The sequence below is a fragment of the Styela clava genome, chromosome 5 (assembly GCF_964204865.1).
Source record: "Styela clava chromosome 5, kaStyClav1.hap1.2, whole genome shotgun sequence".
In the NCBI taxonomy this organism is placed as follows: domain Eukaryota; kingdom Metazoa; phylum Chordata; class Ascidiacea; order Stolidobranchia; family Styelidae; genus Styela; species Styela clava.
The window spans coordinates 4143610-4159537 of record NC_135254.1 but is presented as its reverse complement, the minus strand read 5'-3'; the positions used below and the strand labels follow the sequence as shown (position 1 = coordinate 4159537).

Below are 15928 nucleotides of genomic sequence, written 5' to 3'. Positions count from 1 at the left end.
GACGTTGCAATGGCCCAACAGCTGGCTTGTGCAAAGCGAACTACTCAAGTCATAAAATCAATAACCAAAATTTTTGTGCCTGCGACTACAGGAAAGCATGTATGTATATAAAGCTGCAGCTGCATCTGCAACTACAAGGAAGTATCACCCCATTTCTATCTGGCCCTAACGATGGAGCACCCATGAGGGAATGGCCAAATAAACAATCTAGTACCGATATTTTAAATACATACTGAAATGGTATTTTTGAACATATTCCTAATGTTTAGTAAAGAATACATTTCCTGGATATTTATTCGAATCAGATTGGACATTCCTGATACTCTATCATGTTGGTCTTATTCAGTAATAAAAATGTTTAAAGGGGTTTTGCTGATTTATTATTGGTATCATAGTAGAAGTATGTGTACCAATATGGAGGTAACTAATTTTATTCACCTACTTTACATCAAGTTGTGTAAAGAGACTGAAACCTATGGACAGGGGTATATCCACTTGGCTAACACAGACAGTCCCCGAACTCGTAATAAAACTAAGGAAAATTGGTTAAAATTATGGCCTGACCCTAACCTGGTACACACACTACGGGAGTACTCACAATTGGACCCCATATCACCCATAATGTAATAAATTGGTTACTAAGACTGGTTTTATACATTTGGAGTAAAAAAATAGCCGTCCCATATTGATACAATTTCAGGTTGATAATCAATTTCGCAAGATAACATATTATATCAAATTGGTTCGAAAAACACTTTAATGCATATCAAATTATTTATAAAGTTGGAACATATAAAAAATATTTTACTGGAATAATAACTCAGTGGTATTTCTGCGTCAGATCTTTTAATAGTTTGTAAATACAGTATTGGCTTGGTCGCATAAATTGTTATAAAAATATTAACACATTCGTTTATATTATTATTAAATTTGTTTTATATAAAATATAGAATACACTTGAGCACATAGCCAAATTAATTTTGATGTGCAAGAGAATACAAAGTCACAAATTTCCAAAAATAATTTTGCTGGAACTCTTGATTTGTATACTGTCAGATGCTTTATATTAGGTAATCCCAAAGTATGTAAACCAAGATGGCGGACACTGGAACATAGTTGTTTACTAAGGCCATAATTTTCCTTATTTTAGTATTACAAGTTGGGGGACTAGCCAAGTGACTCCCGTAGTAATTGTACCTGAAATTATGGCCTAACCCTAACCTGGTACACATACTACGTTCTGGTGTCGGCCATCTTGGTCCACATACTTCGGTAGTACCTTATATTATACAGAACTTGGCTTGGTTGCATGATTATAAAAATACTATTGGATATTGAATGGGATGTTGATATATATACAGCGGTGGTTGACAATTAGAAGCTCAGAATTGTATAGATCTATTTACAGCAGAAGCGAGGAACCTACGGAATAATTATACAATATATCATAAAAGTAATATATTAAAATGCATAAGAAACAACATTGAAACTTAGATTAATAATATATTTAGTTGTGGATAGCAATTAGGACCCAGGGTAAAAATATTTATACAGATAATCTATTCAGCGTAATTCATGAGCTCAATAACACAGGTTTGGGTTGGACATTTTTTAAATCAAACCATACTTGATTAATTAATTTTTGTTAAAGTACGAACCAATGGGCATTCGGGTATAACCTGTCACAAATTGTCAAAACACTTTTCAGATATCTTGACTAACTTAAAAATGCCAGTTTATTTAACATATTATAATTAATAAAGAAATTAATGCGAATACATAGCGTTTTGCTGATTGATTCCACCAAATTAAATATATTGGCAATACAATCATCCTATTAGCGTTGTGTTTAGACTCGACTATGTTGGCATGTCTGATTAAATAACCCAAGTTCAATCATATGCCCGCTACCTCACCCAGAGTGTTGTAGACTGTGGAAAAAACAGGAATATTTAGAGAATTATAAAAAAAATGCCTCAAAAATATTAAACTATATGATAGCAGTCACTGATATCTAACAATATGTGAGGAGCAACTATTTATTTGAAAGTTTCAAAATTTTTTCTTTTTGCCTACTCAATCTAATAGACCATGGGAGAGGTTGAATTTAAACCTGCAATGTGTAATCAACGATGCCAGCGCAGTTAAATCCTAAGCTTCAGCCGCCTAGGGCATTTTACTTATTTGTCAATTTCCCTTACACAAATGGCAGGAATACAATTCTGAATATGAAACTTTGTTATTTTTAATATTTGATCAAGAACATAATTTGCACAATGGCTGCAATGGTAATATTGTTTTGGCATTTGATGTAGATTTAATGAAGCAAGTTCAGTATCCTATGCAGGGAACAGTACAATCAGTGTTGTAGGAAATCTGTCTGGATCTCGTCAACTTCGGATCCATGTGAAGGGAAACTGAGAAGAGGAAGAAAATTTTTACTGGAAGGAAAAGTGAAAATATAATTTTGATAAGAGGCGATAAGATAAAACTAGAATTTATTAATCTATACACTGACTATAATACGGCAGCTTATTCAGACATAATCTGTTGAAGTCATGTTTTTGTTATATTTATTTATCTATCCAAGCTTGATATTTCCTACAAGCTACAGAGCTAATTTTTTTCACTGGTAAAATTGCAGTATCTATGAAAAATATTAGTCATTTACATATCATTGGATGCTTGCACAGAGCCTTGTCTGGAGGTAAAAACATGAAAACGTGGAATAAAAAAACACTTATTCCTTTATTATTCAAATCACCATATCCTACACACTGTTTGTCACCACTTCAATAAAGAAATGACAGAGCAACTGATTGAACTCAAAAGAATTGGGTGGATGTAAAAGTGGGACCTTGAACCTATATTGTCAATGAAAACTGCCTAGCAGATGGAGTGTCTCATTGAAGATTGCGCTTTTGAATTTGCATTCTAAAAGCTTCAAAACCATGTTATTGTGACAGTAGAGCATTTTATGATGTCTTTCGGGCTGGGCTTTCCAAATCGAATTATTAGAATCGGAGAAAATTTCATGTAAACAAGCAACCCTTTATCTACCTTTGATACCAATGCAAGTTCATTACTCAATTCAGTTTCAAGTGATGATTATCCAACTTGTCATTTCAGGAATTTAAGACTATTCATACGGATGCATGTTGGGGAAAGTGGGCAAAGCAATATTTCGCCAGAGTGTTAAATGAATAAAATTATCTCACCGATATTGATGCATCAAACTCGAATCCTTTCGCCTCCAATGCTCTTTGCAGTTTCCTTATATGGTTTGGATCTGGATATCCATTGCTGAAAAAATGAATTTATGATCTCTCATTGAACATGTACATAGAAAAAGAATGGAAGTTTGGTAAATGGTGGATCCTGACTTCAGAGTATTGCAGTACAGAACTTGCATCTAGGGAGTTGAAGAAAAAACTCTTGGTTGACAAACATTTAAGCGCTCCGGAAGTATTCGTACTAAGATGACGCACAACCTGAAAACTAACCTGGTACACAATACTATGTCAGGTCTTGCACCATTTTGGTATGAATACTCCAAGAGCACCAACATTTAAATTTATCATAAGCGACCAATTTAGTTTCTGTTAAAAAGTCTGAAATTGCAACTTCTTAACAGGAACAAATTATGACTCTGACTTCCAAATAAATGTCAAAGTTCAACTTTTCTTGGGATTTATTCAGAATGAATTATAAGAAAACCATTGGTACTGAGAACCACAACCATAGTGCAGATGCCCAAAATACAACATTTTAGAATCATAATTTAGATTTCTTATCTATTTAATAAATACGAGTTGTGGTCATAATAGTCAGGTGGATATGTCCGGAATTATAGACCAGACCCTGGCAGTTAAAAAACATTAAGTCACTCTGAATTAAATAAATCGTTTTCATATAAAAATGAGCTAAGTTTTTCTTTGAGCAAGGTTGGTAAAATCCAAATAAATAAATTTGAATAATTTTCAAGAAAAATATTTTATCCAATATGTCTTTATGCTTTGAATGGAAATAAATCCCAAGGTCATTATGAGCAATAACTTAAATACCAGGGGTTGTGAATCCCATTTTTTATTATTTTCCATTAATGACGATTTAGATACCAAAATAAAGATTTTGAAAGAATTTTGAATTGTTTTGTAGCGCAATACATAACAAACAACAATTTGTTTTATTCCTTCCTATTTCTTAACATTTCATGAAGTAAGTAACCATCAAACATAAAGAACACAAAGTACTTACTTCTCAGGTCCTCCAGTTTTATTATTCTTATGAGGTAACTCATCGTTCCAAATAATTTTTCCTCTTCTGTCACCAACTTCCTGAATCTTGAAAATCAATCCTGCATCGAATGCTTGTCTGAGTAAGATGAAACATATCCGTCCATCCCCAGTATATGGCAAATATTCAGTGAATTCTTGAGCTTCATATGAAACCCCCTGAGGAAACAAACAAAACTAATCATCTCTCATACCTGGGGGTTTGTTAAACTGATATAAATATCAGAATATCTATTAAAGTTTAGCAGAAGTTAAAAATTTTCTAACAAAATACTTGGTGTTTCTAATAGATTAATTCAACTTGACAACCCAACAACTTAATTAAACATTGAAATCAGAAATTATAAAGAAGCCCGCTAAATATTTAGTTTGTCATGATTTTACTGCACCATTGAATCAAATTCTAAATTAAACATAGAAGAACTAATTTCTATGAACAAATTAAATTTAAACAAACCACGAGTTTAATATTACTCAAGTTTCAACAAGCATGATCTATATATGGCTATGTTATGATTTATCTGCACAAATGGCTTCTATATTCGAACTTTTTCCCAATAACAAACCTTTCAAAGCCAAAGATAAATAAAGCACAACCGGTGTATAGCAAAACGATATAATTTGCCGACGTTTCGAATTTCTATTCAGAAAAACTTCATCAGGGCATGATATGAAGAGTAAGTACACTATCATATATATATATAGAGTAGAAATATAAAAATTAAAAATAAAAAGATAGTAAAAATTAAACGGCGTGAAAAACTGAAAAAAGGGACAATATGATAATAGATCCGGGTGAATAAGCGCAAGTTCAAACAATTACGCGACTATCTAAACAATGATTTATATACATGCGGGAACAATGTAGTATCTTTATCGTTCATTGAATTTTTCTCTTTGTTGATATGATAAGATTCGAGAAATAGTCTTTTTCTGTAGTGAATTTCATGTTCCAATATACTGCTGTTATCCCAATCAATGCTGTGATCAGTAGAAAGGGCATGTTTCGAAAAGGCCGATTTTTCAAATTTATTTTGTTTTACATCACGCTGATGTTCTTTTCTTCTAGTTTCTAGACTTCGTTTCGTTTCTCCAATGTAAATAGAGCAACAATCAACACATGGGATTGCATATACCACACCGTTTTTCTTGTTGGGGCATGGGCCGTCTTTGACATTAGAAAGTAGTTGTCCAATTGTGTTTTGGGGTTTAAAACAATAGGTGTACCGTGGTGCATTAGTGTTACGTAACAATAGAGATGGACACTGCTTGCTGCAATTTCCCAAGCTGCAGATTATTTATCTGTTGAACAGAGTTTGTTTAGAGTTCCAAAATAAAATCAGGCAGAGATAAGTTGACATTAGGCATATATGTTTACAAACATAAAGTACACATTAATGATCACAATATTGAATTTTATTCAAATTTTTTCCATTATTGCGTCGTTAGCAGTTTTTTCCCTAATAATTCAGTACTGCACAAACAAAAATATTTGAAGCCGTTGGCCTAATGGTTGACGTGTTGGACTGAACTAAGCTGACATCACATATTGAACATCTCGGTTCAAATCCATGACAACCACCTCACCCAGGATGAAATAAATTGGATAGGAAATGCAGAACCAGAAAATTCGAAATAATAATATATCTCCTTAAATATCATTAGATATCAGTGTCTGATAGCTCAAATTTCATTAAATATAAGATATGACAGAATTAAAATATTTATCCTGGGGAGAGAAAAGCCAATAAGACGACTTAATCAAGTGGCGAACCACAGCCTCTCATCCGGTTACCAGTCTAAAACACGTAAGAGATTGTTAAGCCAGTTATTCGTTTTCGGAAGAATGGACTTGATGGTGGAGGAGGCTGTAACACACCAGTGGTTACGTGAACCACCCTACTAAATATTTGTGGCTGCTTGTATAGGGCCTTGTTCAGAGCAAAAGGCATGAATAAGCATCGCATAAAAAAGTAACATGACAGTACTATTATAAGGGATGTCTTTGCCATTATATCAAAATCACCATATTTGGAGCATTTATGAAATCAAAAGGTATGACAGAAAATTTTTTATTTTTCAACCACGTTTTTGTTTGCATCATGTTGTATTTAGTAAATTTTGACATATATAATATAATGATTTTGCTTCTCAATTGACAATAAGATATATATTGTGACCCCTCAATGAATTGATTCAAGAAATTCACAAATTCTAGGGTACAAAACTATTAGGTTGTGGTTGTGGGCAGCCCTAAATATTGCTTTCATCAAATTGTGATTCTTCATTTATTGCACTGGTATTTAATTCAGGAAGGATATTGATTGATGTTCAAATATGTTGAAGTACAATGGGGATTGATATAAAAAAGCAAACAAGAATCTCCTAGTAAGGAACCTTGATTTCAGTAAATCTATAATTTATTTTCCAACCAATTAAATTTGTTTCATAACTCACCTTCAGACTTCCAGCAGGAAATGAGTAGGTGATGACAACAGTACTCCATCTTTCATATCCTGGCAGTGATTCAGAAAACCAATCCAATGACAGCCTCCCACCAGATGGTTGTTGGTTGATGATTCTTAGACCGGAAGTAGTTTGACTTGAAGACTGAGATTCTGCACCTGGATGAATGAAACCAAAATTTAATGATATAAAAAAAAGTTTGTTTTTATTTAAGCAAAAATGCTTGTGATATTTAAAATGTACCATGATATGTGAAAATTCAAATTATAAATTGAAAGAATGAAAATTATGGTTCCTAGATGTACTTAAGCTATTGTGTGGTTATTTGAGTTTTGGGCAATACCATGGTCTAGTGCAGGGTTTCCCAAACCAGGGGTCGCGACCCCAAATTGGGTCAGAATGATAAGTAGGTAGGGTCGCAAACAGGTCATGGGGTCGGCGGGGTCGCTGAGGTATGATAGAGAATGTACAAATTATCTAAGATTTGACAAACCATGTTAAATTTAGCAGTTTGTACCATGTCTTACAGTGAAACAGGCCCATAGGCATCGCTCTATGCTTATGCTATAAAAAAATGTAGGTGCTTATTGTGACATCACTGTTTGGTTTTATTTTACTTAATACCACCACATGACGTGGCCCCCTTCCGGCGCCTTTTTGCACTCGTGCCCCCCCTGTTCGCCATTCCAAAAAAACTAAATGTGTTGGATTCTATTATATTTTTGCGATCTTTTATGGAATGCAAAAGCAAACCACAGACAAGAAAATAAAAGATTTTTAGTATACAATCAATGGGAAGTCTTTTAAATATATAGCCAGACAAATGTCACTGTTAACATTGAACTCGGCAAATTGAACTAGAAGTGAATGAGCTTTCTTACTAATTAGTGGGTAAGAATCTGATATGCTACTTTATAGCTGCTTTTAAGAGCGGGCTTTTCCTCTGATAAAACAGGACTTGGACAACCGATATCAACCTCTTTCACCTGTGGATGATTTTTGCCACGGTGGTTTTGGAGTTTAGGTGGACGTAATGATTCATTGCTAATTACGGTTCCATTACATTTGAACCCATGTACATTTGAACTCGTAAACATTCCCACCTGCATACTATTGCACCCACAGATATTTGAAACCATACTAACCCTAACCCATGGATTTCAGCATCCGCATGTAGACTGAACCCGCGGATATACGAGTCAAATATATGGGTTCAGATGTGCTGTCACCCTAATTACACACAAGCACATTCTCTCTCATCTCGATTAACTTTGGTCAAGCCAAATCCAACGAAACTGTCGTGCCATTTACGTATTTTGGGCATTGGGAATTTACAAATGGGTTTTGCGTCTATAATATGATAGCGTTGGTTATCTCGCAGTCTAGTGAAACTGCCCGTTTACAGGTTAGACGGCCTACCGGCAAACTATTTTGATTGGTAGATTCCAAGTTCCATTATGATCAAACAATTCCCTCACAAGAAAGTGAATACACCCTGCGATCGCAAATACCGCATGAACGAAGAATTTTATTTTAAAAGGAAAGTATGGAAAGTATGTCAATTTTTAGCCTTGTGTCGTGGCCCTCCTTGAGATGATTCGTGGCCCCCTTGGGGGGCCATCGACTCCCGGTTGAGAACCACTGCTCTAACGTTCCATTAAAAAACATATATATATTCAAATGGGGATGCACACTGGACACTTGAAAGTTGTCTTTGGGGTCGTCCTGAAAAAAGCTTGGGAACCCCTGGTCTAGTAGTTAACGCCCTTTGGGCTATGTCATGGTTTAGTGGTTCAATCGCTAGACTTAACTGTAGGCTTTACAGATTACACATCTCAGGTTCAAACCCTGTTTCCCCCTCATGTCAAAGTGTGTAATAAATTGGGCCGGCAATGCCTTACAGGGAAAATTCTTTTTTTCAAAATAAAGTGCCTTTTTACATATCAATGGCTGCAAGAGTATCCTTTCATGTAAAGAAATGAATCAAAAAAATTTAATGTATCGAATTTCTGAGATTATGATGTAAAAAACAACACTGACATAGACAACTTCGAATATGTCATATGCATCAGACAAAATATTATAAAATTCACTGTCATCGATAAATAGGGAGTATTTGGCTGGTTAATATACCTATAATATTGAAAGCCTTTTTGTGGAGTGCATTAATAAACAGTGCACTTGATTTAGAGCAGTGACGGGCAAATTACGGCCCGTAGGCCGGATCCGACCCGCAGAAGTGTTTCATCCGGCACAAATCAGCACAACAGCTTCTACGTGGGCGTATCCAGGACTTTAAAAAGGGGGGTTCCAAAAAATCGGGATCAAAAATTCCCATGCAGCGACTCTAAAACAAGTGCTGCGATTGCGACACTCTTTAAAATAGACTTTTTCAGTGGATTATGATTTTGCTGTTGCGCAAAATATTCAATCTGTGGCTGATACGGCCATTTAAAATGTCTTGCCATAATATTTTGATTATGTTCATTGTTTCATTGTGTCGACTAAGGTAAAATAAAAGCGCTACTACTCCAAAATACTAAGGTAATCTACGGACATGAAATATGCGATAAACTCTTGACCGGATTATAAATAAATTGAATTCAGATTTTTGCGACCTTGAAATTTGTCACTATTCATTTGGCACTCATGATTATTATTAGAATATCGTCGTTGGAAAAATCTCAGGGTCTTCATGTCTCTGGGAAATTCATATTTCCCGATAAATGATAAAATTTTTAAAGGCAACCCAACATAACGTGTGCCGTCAATTTTGTGATTTACGCAGTCCAAACAGCATTCATACGATTTACGCTATTTATACGATTCGCACATTGCGTCACGGCTGGAGTCTCTTTTTCGTGAAATATACGACTACTACTACTATAGAACATTAACTGTAAAATACTATTAATACCTTGTAGAGTTGGACTGGGTATGAATAATACTGAGTATATGGCATCCGGCTGTGTTGGGAGAGAAGAATTGGCCAACACACAAAAATCAAGTTTGAAACAATTTTAAACAAATTGAATGTTTCAAAACTAAATTAAAAAACACTACATTTGAAAGCACGTCACGGTAAACGTCTGTATTTATGTAGCAAATTTATAATGTAAACTTAAGCTTGGCTCACATATTTTATCAGAGAAAGTTAGGTGGTGTATATGAACAAACTGCAATTTCAGGTGACATAGTACTTTTGGTGGCAAAATCAACACAAAAACTGAAAGAAACCCAAAACAATCGAATGGGCTGCTTAAATTTACCATTTGTTTTCTCTTTAAGCCTTTCTATCTCTTTCTCCATTTTCCTCTTTTCTTGTTCATTTTTTAATTCCATCTGCTTCATTCTTTCTTCAAACTCTTCTTTGACTTTTACAAGTTCGTTATCTGGAGTTCTTCGTACTACAGAACCTAAAAGTATTGGTTTCATTTAGACAGAATAATAAAAACCACAGAGCAAGATTAATTGAATAAACGAACCAAAATGTTCCCAAATGTCATTCATATAAAGTAAACATCTTGGGTATTATCACAATATGTCAGGTATGATTTAAGCTAGGCTTTGGGGAAAATATGAAACCTAGACTTTATTAAATGATAATTTCATAAAAAAGTCTTGCAATAAACTTTGTTTCTGACTGAGTTCAAAATTTTCTACTAAGGTGGAATATACCGTGTTCAATCAATTATCCGAATTTTTGATTAAAGAAATATTTCATTAAAAACTATAGAACCTTTCTACTTACTCAGTTTGGGATGAGGGCAAACAAGTTGACCATGAAAGTATTTATGATTTCGAATTTGTTCGGTATTTGGACGATTCTGTGGTCGGAATCTGAGCATCCAACCAACCAAATCCTCTAGATCCCCTTCTAGTTTGCTCAGGTCACATCCTTGATATCGTTTGATATTGAGATTCCATGAATCTGGGTCATTACCAAATGGGTGGGAACCATCGGTCGAAATGAAATGGATTACGAGTGCGGAAGAAAATATGTCCGATTGTTTAGAACAAATATCAGAAAGGTATATTTCCGGGGCCCTCCAACCATCAGTGCCAACACGTAAAGTGCTCATTTTGGTTACAAAATGTCCTTTTCTTAACTGTTTTCCCAAACCAAAGTCAATTATTTTGAGAATTCTCCCATTGTCCGATACCAAGATATTATCTGGTTTAAGATCGCGATGTAGAACTTCGTTAATGTGGATATGATCGACAGCTTCAACAAATTGTTCTATTTGTTTATGTTTGACTTCGTCAGTCTTAGGCTTTGGATCGTCTTTGACAAAGTCTGTCAAGGTTTTAGATTCAAAGTATTCCATTGCGATGAATAAATGTTCTATTGGACCAAAGAAATAAGTCCCAGATTGGAGGACAGTTATCACATTTGGGTGGGAACGAAGCTTTCGGATGATTTCCACTTCTTTCCTATTTTCATCGCTGAGTTTGATAGATTTTATGGCGATTGGATCGAATCCTCGAGAACCTTTATGAGTCTGCAAGCCTCTGTAAACTTCACCATACTTTGCTAGTCTTTCATTATAAAGCAGCAACAGGTTATGATCGACGCGAATTGAATCTGTAAAACATAAAATAGTATGTCTTTGATAGATAATTTGAATTGTGTGTGAAACGGTGACAGCACATTTGAACCTACGTACATTTGAACCCGTACATCTGAACCCGTAATTTGAACCCAGGACAATTACACCTGTATACTATTGCACCAATGGACATTTGCACCTACGGACATTTAAACCCATACATTTCCACCCATGGATTTTAGCACCCGCATATAGATTGAACCCGCGGACATTTGAAACCATGTACATTTGCACCCGTGGACATTTGAACCCATGTACATTTGAACCCACGCAGGTGACCGTACATTTGAACCCACATACATTTGAACCCATGTGTATATTCGCGGGTTCAATCTATATGCGGGTGCTAAACCCATGGGTTAGGGTTAGTATGGGTTCAAATATCCGTAAAACAACAAAAATTTCCATAGGTGCAATAGTATGCCGGTGCAATCGTCGTGGGTTCAAATGTACGCGGGTTCAAATATAATATTTGTTGGTTCAAATATACGCGAGTTCAAATGTTCGTGGGTTCAAATGTACGCGGGTTCAAATATACGTGGGTTCAAATGTCCGCGAGTTCAAATGTTCGTGGGTTCAAATGTACGCGAGTTCAAATGTACATGGGTTCAAATATACGCGAGTTCAAATGTTCGTGGGTTCAAATGTACGCGGGTGCAAACGTACACGGGTTCAAATGTCCGCGGGTTCAATTTTTATGCGGGTGCTAAAATCCATGGGTGGAAATGTATGGGTTCAAATGTCCGTAGGTGCAAATGTCCATTGGTGCAATAGTATACAGGTGTAATTGTCCTGGGTTCAAATTACGGGTTCAGATGTACGGGTTCAAATGTACGCGGGTTCAAAGATAATGGAACCCTGTGAAACACATCTAGTACAAATCTAGTATTTGAATTTGATCGTTTGCACACATTTCTGGTAGCGCGAATGCCACATTATTTTCGCCTAAGAACAATCGCCACATGAAACTTCATATCATGGTGCAATTGCACACTCTATTGCTGTGTTAAAAGCCTGCCACAAAGGGACATGTATGAGGTGTTTTTTTAATAAATTATCAAACAATGCATTGTTTTTATTCACTTCTCATCAATATGAAGGATGATGTTGTGTCTGGGGTATGTCCAAAATGTTATAATCAATTTGCAACTTCGTTGCCGAGTGGTGCATTGTTCGAATGATAATCTGACAAGCGAGTACAAAAATTTAATCTCAGTGCAATGCATTTTACATGCAGCTGTCTATAAAAATATATTCTTTCGAACGTGCACATCAACTTTAGTTTTGGCACAAGGTTCATTGTTTTCCACTGTTGCTTCTCTAACACTGTAAACATTGTTTATAAAATGTAACTCTTTACGTCATACTACATGGCCCGCCAGTCTAGGTGGGCTAAATTTTTGGCCCCTGATCCAAAAACCGTGCCAACCCCTGATATAAACACTTACATGCAAAGTTTGTGTCCAGATCAGCCCTAAAGTTTCCTGGGAAAGGTAGAATCCACCCAAATCGTGTAAACTTACCTTCAAAATGGAATGGTATTTCTCCTTTTGTTTCATTTTCTGCTGCATCTTTAGACTTTGCTGCCGTTTGCTTGGTTGTTGAGGTTTTTTCATATGTATTGCTGCTTCGATCAAGCGTAAAACCAGAACTTCCAGCAATACTGGTTTCTATATTGTCCCCTGTTGAGATAAAGCACAATAGTCAGAATGGTATTTATTTATTATTTACTGTAAAATATGTAAAATGTATGGTTGAACTTGAAACATGCTATTATTGTACAAAAACAATGAAATATTCTCCCTGAGTATTAGACAAATTAAATACTACAGTTCTTTCTTAATTTTTAACGTTTTTTCTTATTCACCCATTTTTAGTTTTTCAATTAAGCTCTATTGTTACAATAGCTGTGGCTTACAATGGCTGCTGTTATTTCAGGCATGGCTGGAACTTGGAAGTAACTTTGTACGAGCCAAAAAATATGACGAATAAAATTAACAAAATTTCACTCCATTTGCATAAAATATCAACTGAAGGATATATGAAATGGTTATTGAATTGCAGAAAAATTTATTTGTACTTGTATTTATTCACCCCAAATTAGGTAAAATGTGATTTATGTTATATTGACCAAAACAAATATTTTGAAATATGCTTTTATTTGTAGGCTATAGACCAGTGTTTCCCAACCCGAGTCCGCGGAGCGGTTGAATGAGTCCGCAACGAGCCAGAAATTCACTGCGGGCCGCAGGCGTTTTTGCGAAAGTTAACTATCAGCCAAGTTACGATTCAGTTTGAAATTCACATAAAACATAAAAAGCAAGGTAATTCACATAACCAAGTCAATTATTACTAGTTACTGAGTGTGGCTGGGCATATATTTGAATATTCAACTATTAGAATAGCAATTCACTATTCGGAAATTTGGAGATTTGTTGAATTCACAAAAATCAAATCAAAACAAAATATAATCGGGCACTTCACAATGCATTTTTGTGTCCACGAATTGTCATGATATTTTCTGATTAGTATTGCTTTTATTTTGTCAACACAACCGCAGATTAAAATGATCACCATTAAATTAATAATAACGCAAGGCAGTGAATATGTATTTTTGATTTACTAATATACTCTCCAAAATATTTTTAATAAGTGCTTAATCAAGTTGTACTTTCTGGAAATTTATAGCAGATAGGATTTTTCTAACGACGATAACAAATTTGCCAGATCTCTAAAAATATGTATCAAAACTAAATATAATCGTGCAATATGTTACCAGATTGCTGTGGCATTTTAAAGAAGTAATGCTATCATTTTGTCATAAGTCGACGCAACCGCGAGATACCATTAATACAATTAAAATAGAAGACATTTCAAGACATAGACATTTTAAATTCTCGACGTTGTCATGGATTGAATATAGTGCGGCAGAAAAGGCCATTATACAATAAAAAAGTCTGACTCTGGTCGGACGAAACGTTACAGAAATACATTTGTGTTAGTGTGCAGCTGGACTCTTTAATTGAATAGAATACAATAAAAAGTCGGCTCTTTTAACAGATGCGTAATTGCATCGAATTTCCAATTTTGAAATTCGTTCAAATTCTGTTGTGTTTGGTTTTATTGCCTATTCACACCGAGTACGGTTGCAATAAACGCACGTTGAGTCCGCAAAGGTTTTCAACTTTTCGCCGATGAGAAATTAATCCGCGACCAAAAAAGGTTGAGAAACGCTGCTACAGACATAAATTAGATCAAATAATTAACCTTTAGGATAACAGTGAACAAAACGGCAGACCTTATTCTCACCTTCATTAATGGTTTGCTTGAAAACAAATGTTGGAGCTACCACAGTTCCATGTTTTTCTGAATGTTTCATTAGACTTTGGAAAATATTTTTACCAAATTCTTGTACCGTCCCGGGCATGGAGGGCCTCGATACTTGTAATTCATTTCGAACTGAAAGACGTTTGTTTGCATCTGAAAATTCTGTTGATTCATCTGAGGAACCAGCAGAATCGATTTCTTGTATTTTACCAGATTCAGCCATTTTGTCAATTACATGAATAAGGTATAACAAATATAGATTATCAGTCTGCAGTATACAAAAAATGCAAAATCATCAGAATCAAATAGTAGAGGTTCCCAACCCCTTAATGAGGGGCAACAGAGCGGATTGGAGGGGCCCATAAGGAGGGCACTGGAATGATAAACAGAGGAGGCCATGAGTGCTAAAATCCTCTATAAAGAAGGCACAAGCCATAAAGGCTAGGAACCACTGACTTGTAGCAATATAACTGGAGCAGAAATGCAGTCAATTTTATTTTAATAGTGTGGAAATTTTTATCCATGTTGCAGGAGCAACAATATAGCACAGTGGTCCCCAAGCTTTTTTTTATATATATATGCTGAATTCAAATTAGTACGTCCCTCAAAGAAAGGTTATTAAGTTTTGATGCATTTCTGCAAAATATTTATCTTGAATCAATTTAAATACTATCAATTATTAAATTACTCTGTTATCCACAAAATTCTTCGAGTGCACAATCACTACTATTTTTTGGGTATCGTATTTCCGGCTATTAGGCCGATTTACAAGACCTAATTTTTAATACTGACTTACTGGAGTTGGATTAGTTTTCGACAAGAAAATACTGGGAGTCAAAATCAACCTGGGCGGTACCGGAAATGTGGTGATGAAAATGCATAATTTGTACTTTCATGTTACTCAGTTCATAGTCTGTCTTTTGTAAACCAACAATTGAATTGATATTAGAGAGTGAAAATGAGGGCTGTTACAGTTGCGCAATATACACGCAGAACCCAAAAAAAAATGAAGAACATACCGTACTTGAAATGAAACTTTGAATCTGCCATTTCTACAAAAATTTCCTGCCGCAACCACATTTTTTCTTGTCAAATAATATTGTCAAACACACAAGTGGTGAAATTATAAACTTATTGCAATTCCCAACCAAGGAAGAATTCCCCCCAAGAGAGGAATTCTGTTTTTTTTTATATACCGTAAGCACTTCGCATTGAGTAGCACAAATATTA

General features: G+C 35.1%; 1 protein-coding gene across 1 annotated transcript; it reads right to left on the bottom strand.

Moving 5' to 3' along the window:
- Nucleotides 1-3878: 3878 nt before the first annotated feature.
- LOC120332801 (uncharacterized) lies at nucleotides 3879-14962 on the bottom strand. The gene is made up of 7 exons (XM_078112667.1): nucleotides 14681-14962; nucleotides 12895-13053; nucleotides 10513-11346; nucleotides 10031-10177; nucleotides 6693-6919; nucleotides 4258-4454; nucleotides 3879-3888 (listed from the first exon to the last, which is right to left on the bottom strand). Exons 1-7 carry the CDS (start codon nucleotides 14919-14921, stop codon nucleotides 3879-3881), a joined length of 1815 nt encoding a protein of 604 aa, XP_077968793.1. The 5' UTR covers nucleotides 14922-14962.
- Between the last annotated feature and the right edge of the window lie 966 nt (nucleotides 14963-15928).

Bases quoted from the DNA above. Each gene is read 5' to 3' on its own strand.
- LOC120332801 (XM_078112667.1), bottom strand. From the start codon at position 14,921: ATGGCTGAATCTGGTAAAATACAAGAAATCGATTCTGCTGGTTCCTCA. The intron at 10,178-10,512 runs GTAAGTAGAAAG...CAATACTTTTAG, and splicing joins TTGCCCTCATCCCAAACTGA to GTTCTGTAGTACGAAGAACT. The intron at 6,920-10,030 runs GTAAATTTAAGC...TCATTCATCCAG, and splicing joins GCTTAAAGAGAAAACAAATG to GTGCAGAATCTCAGTCTTCA.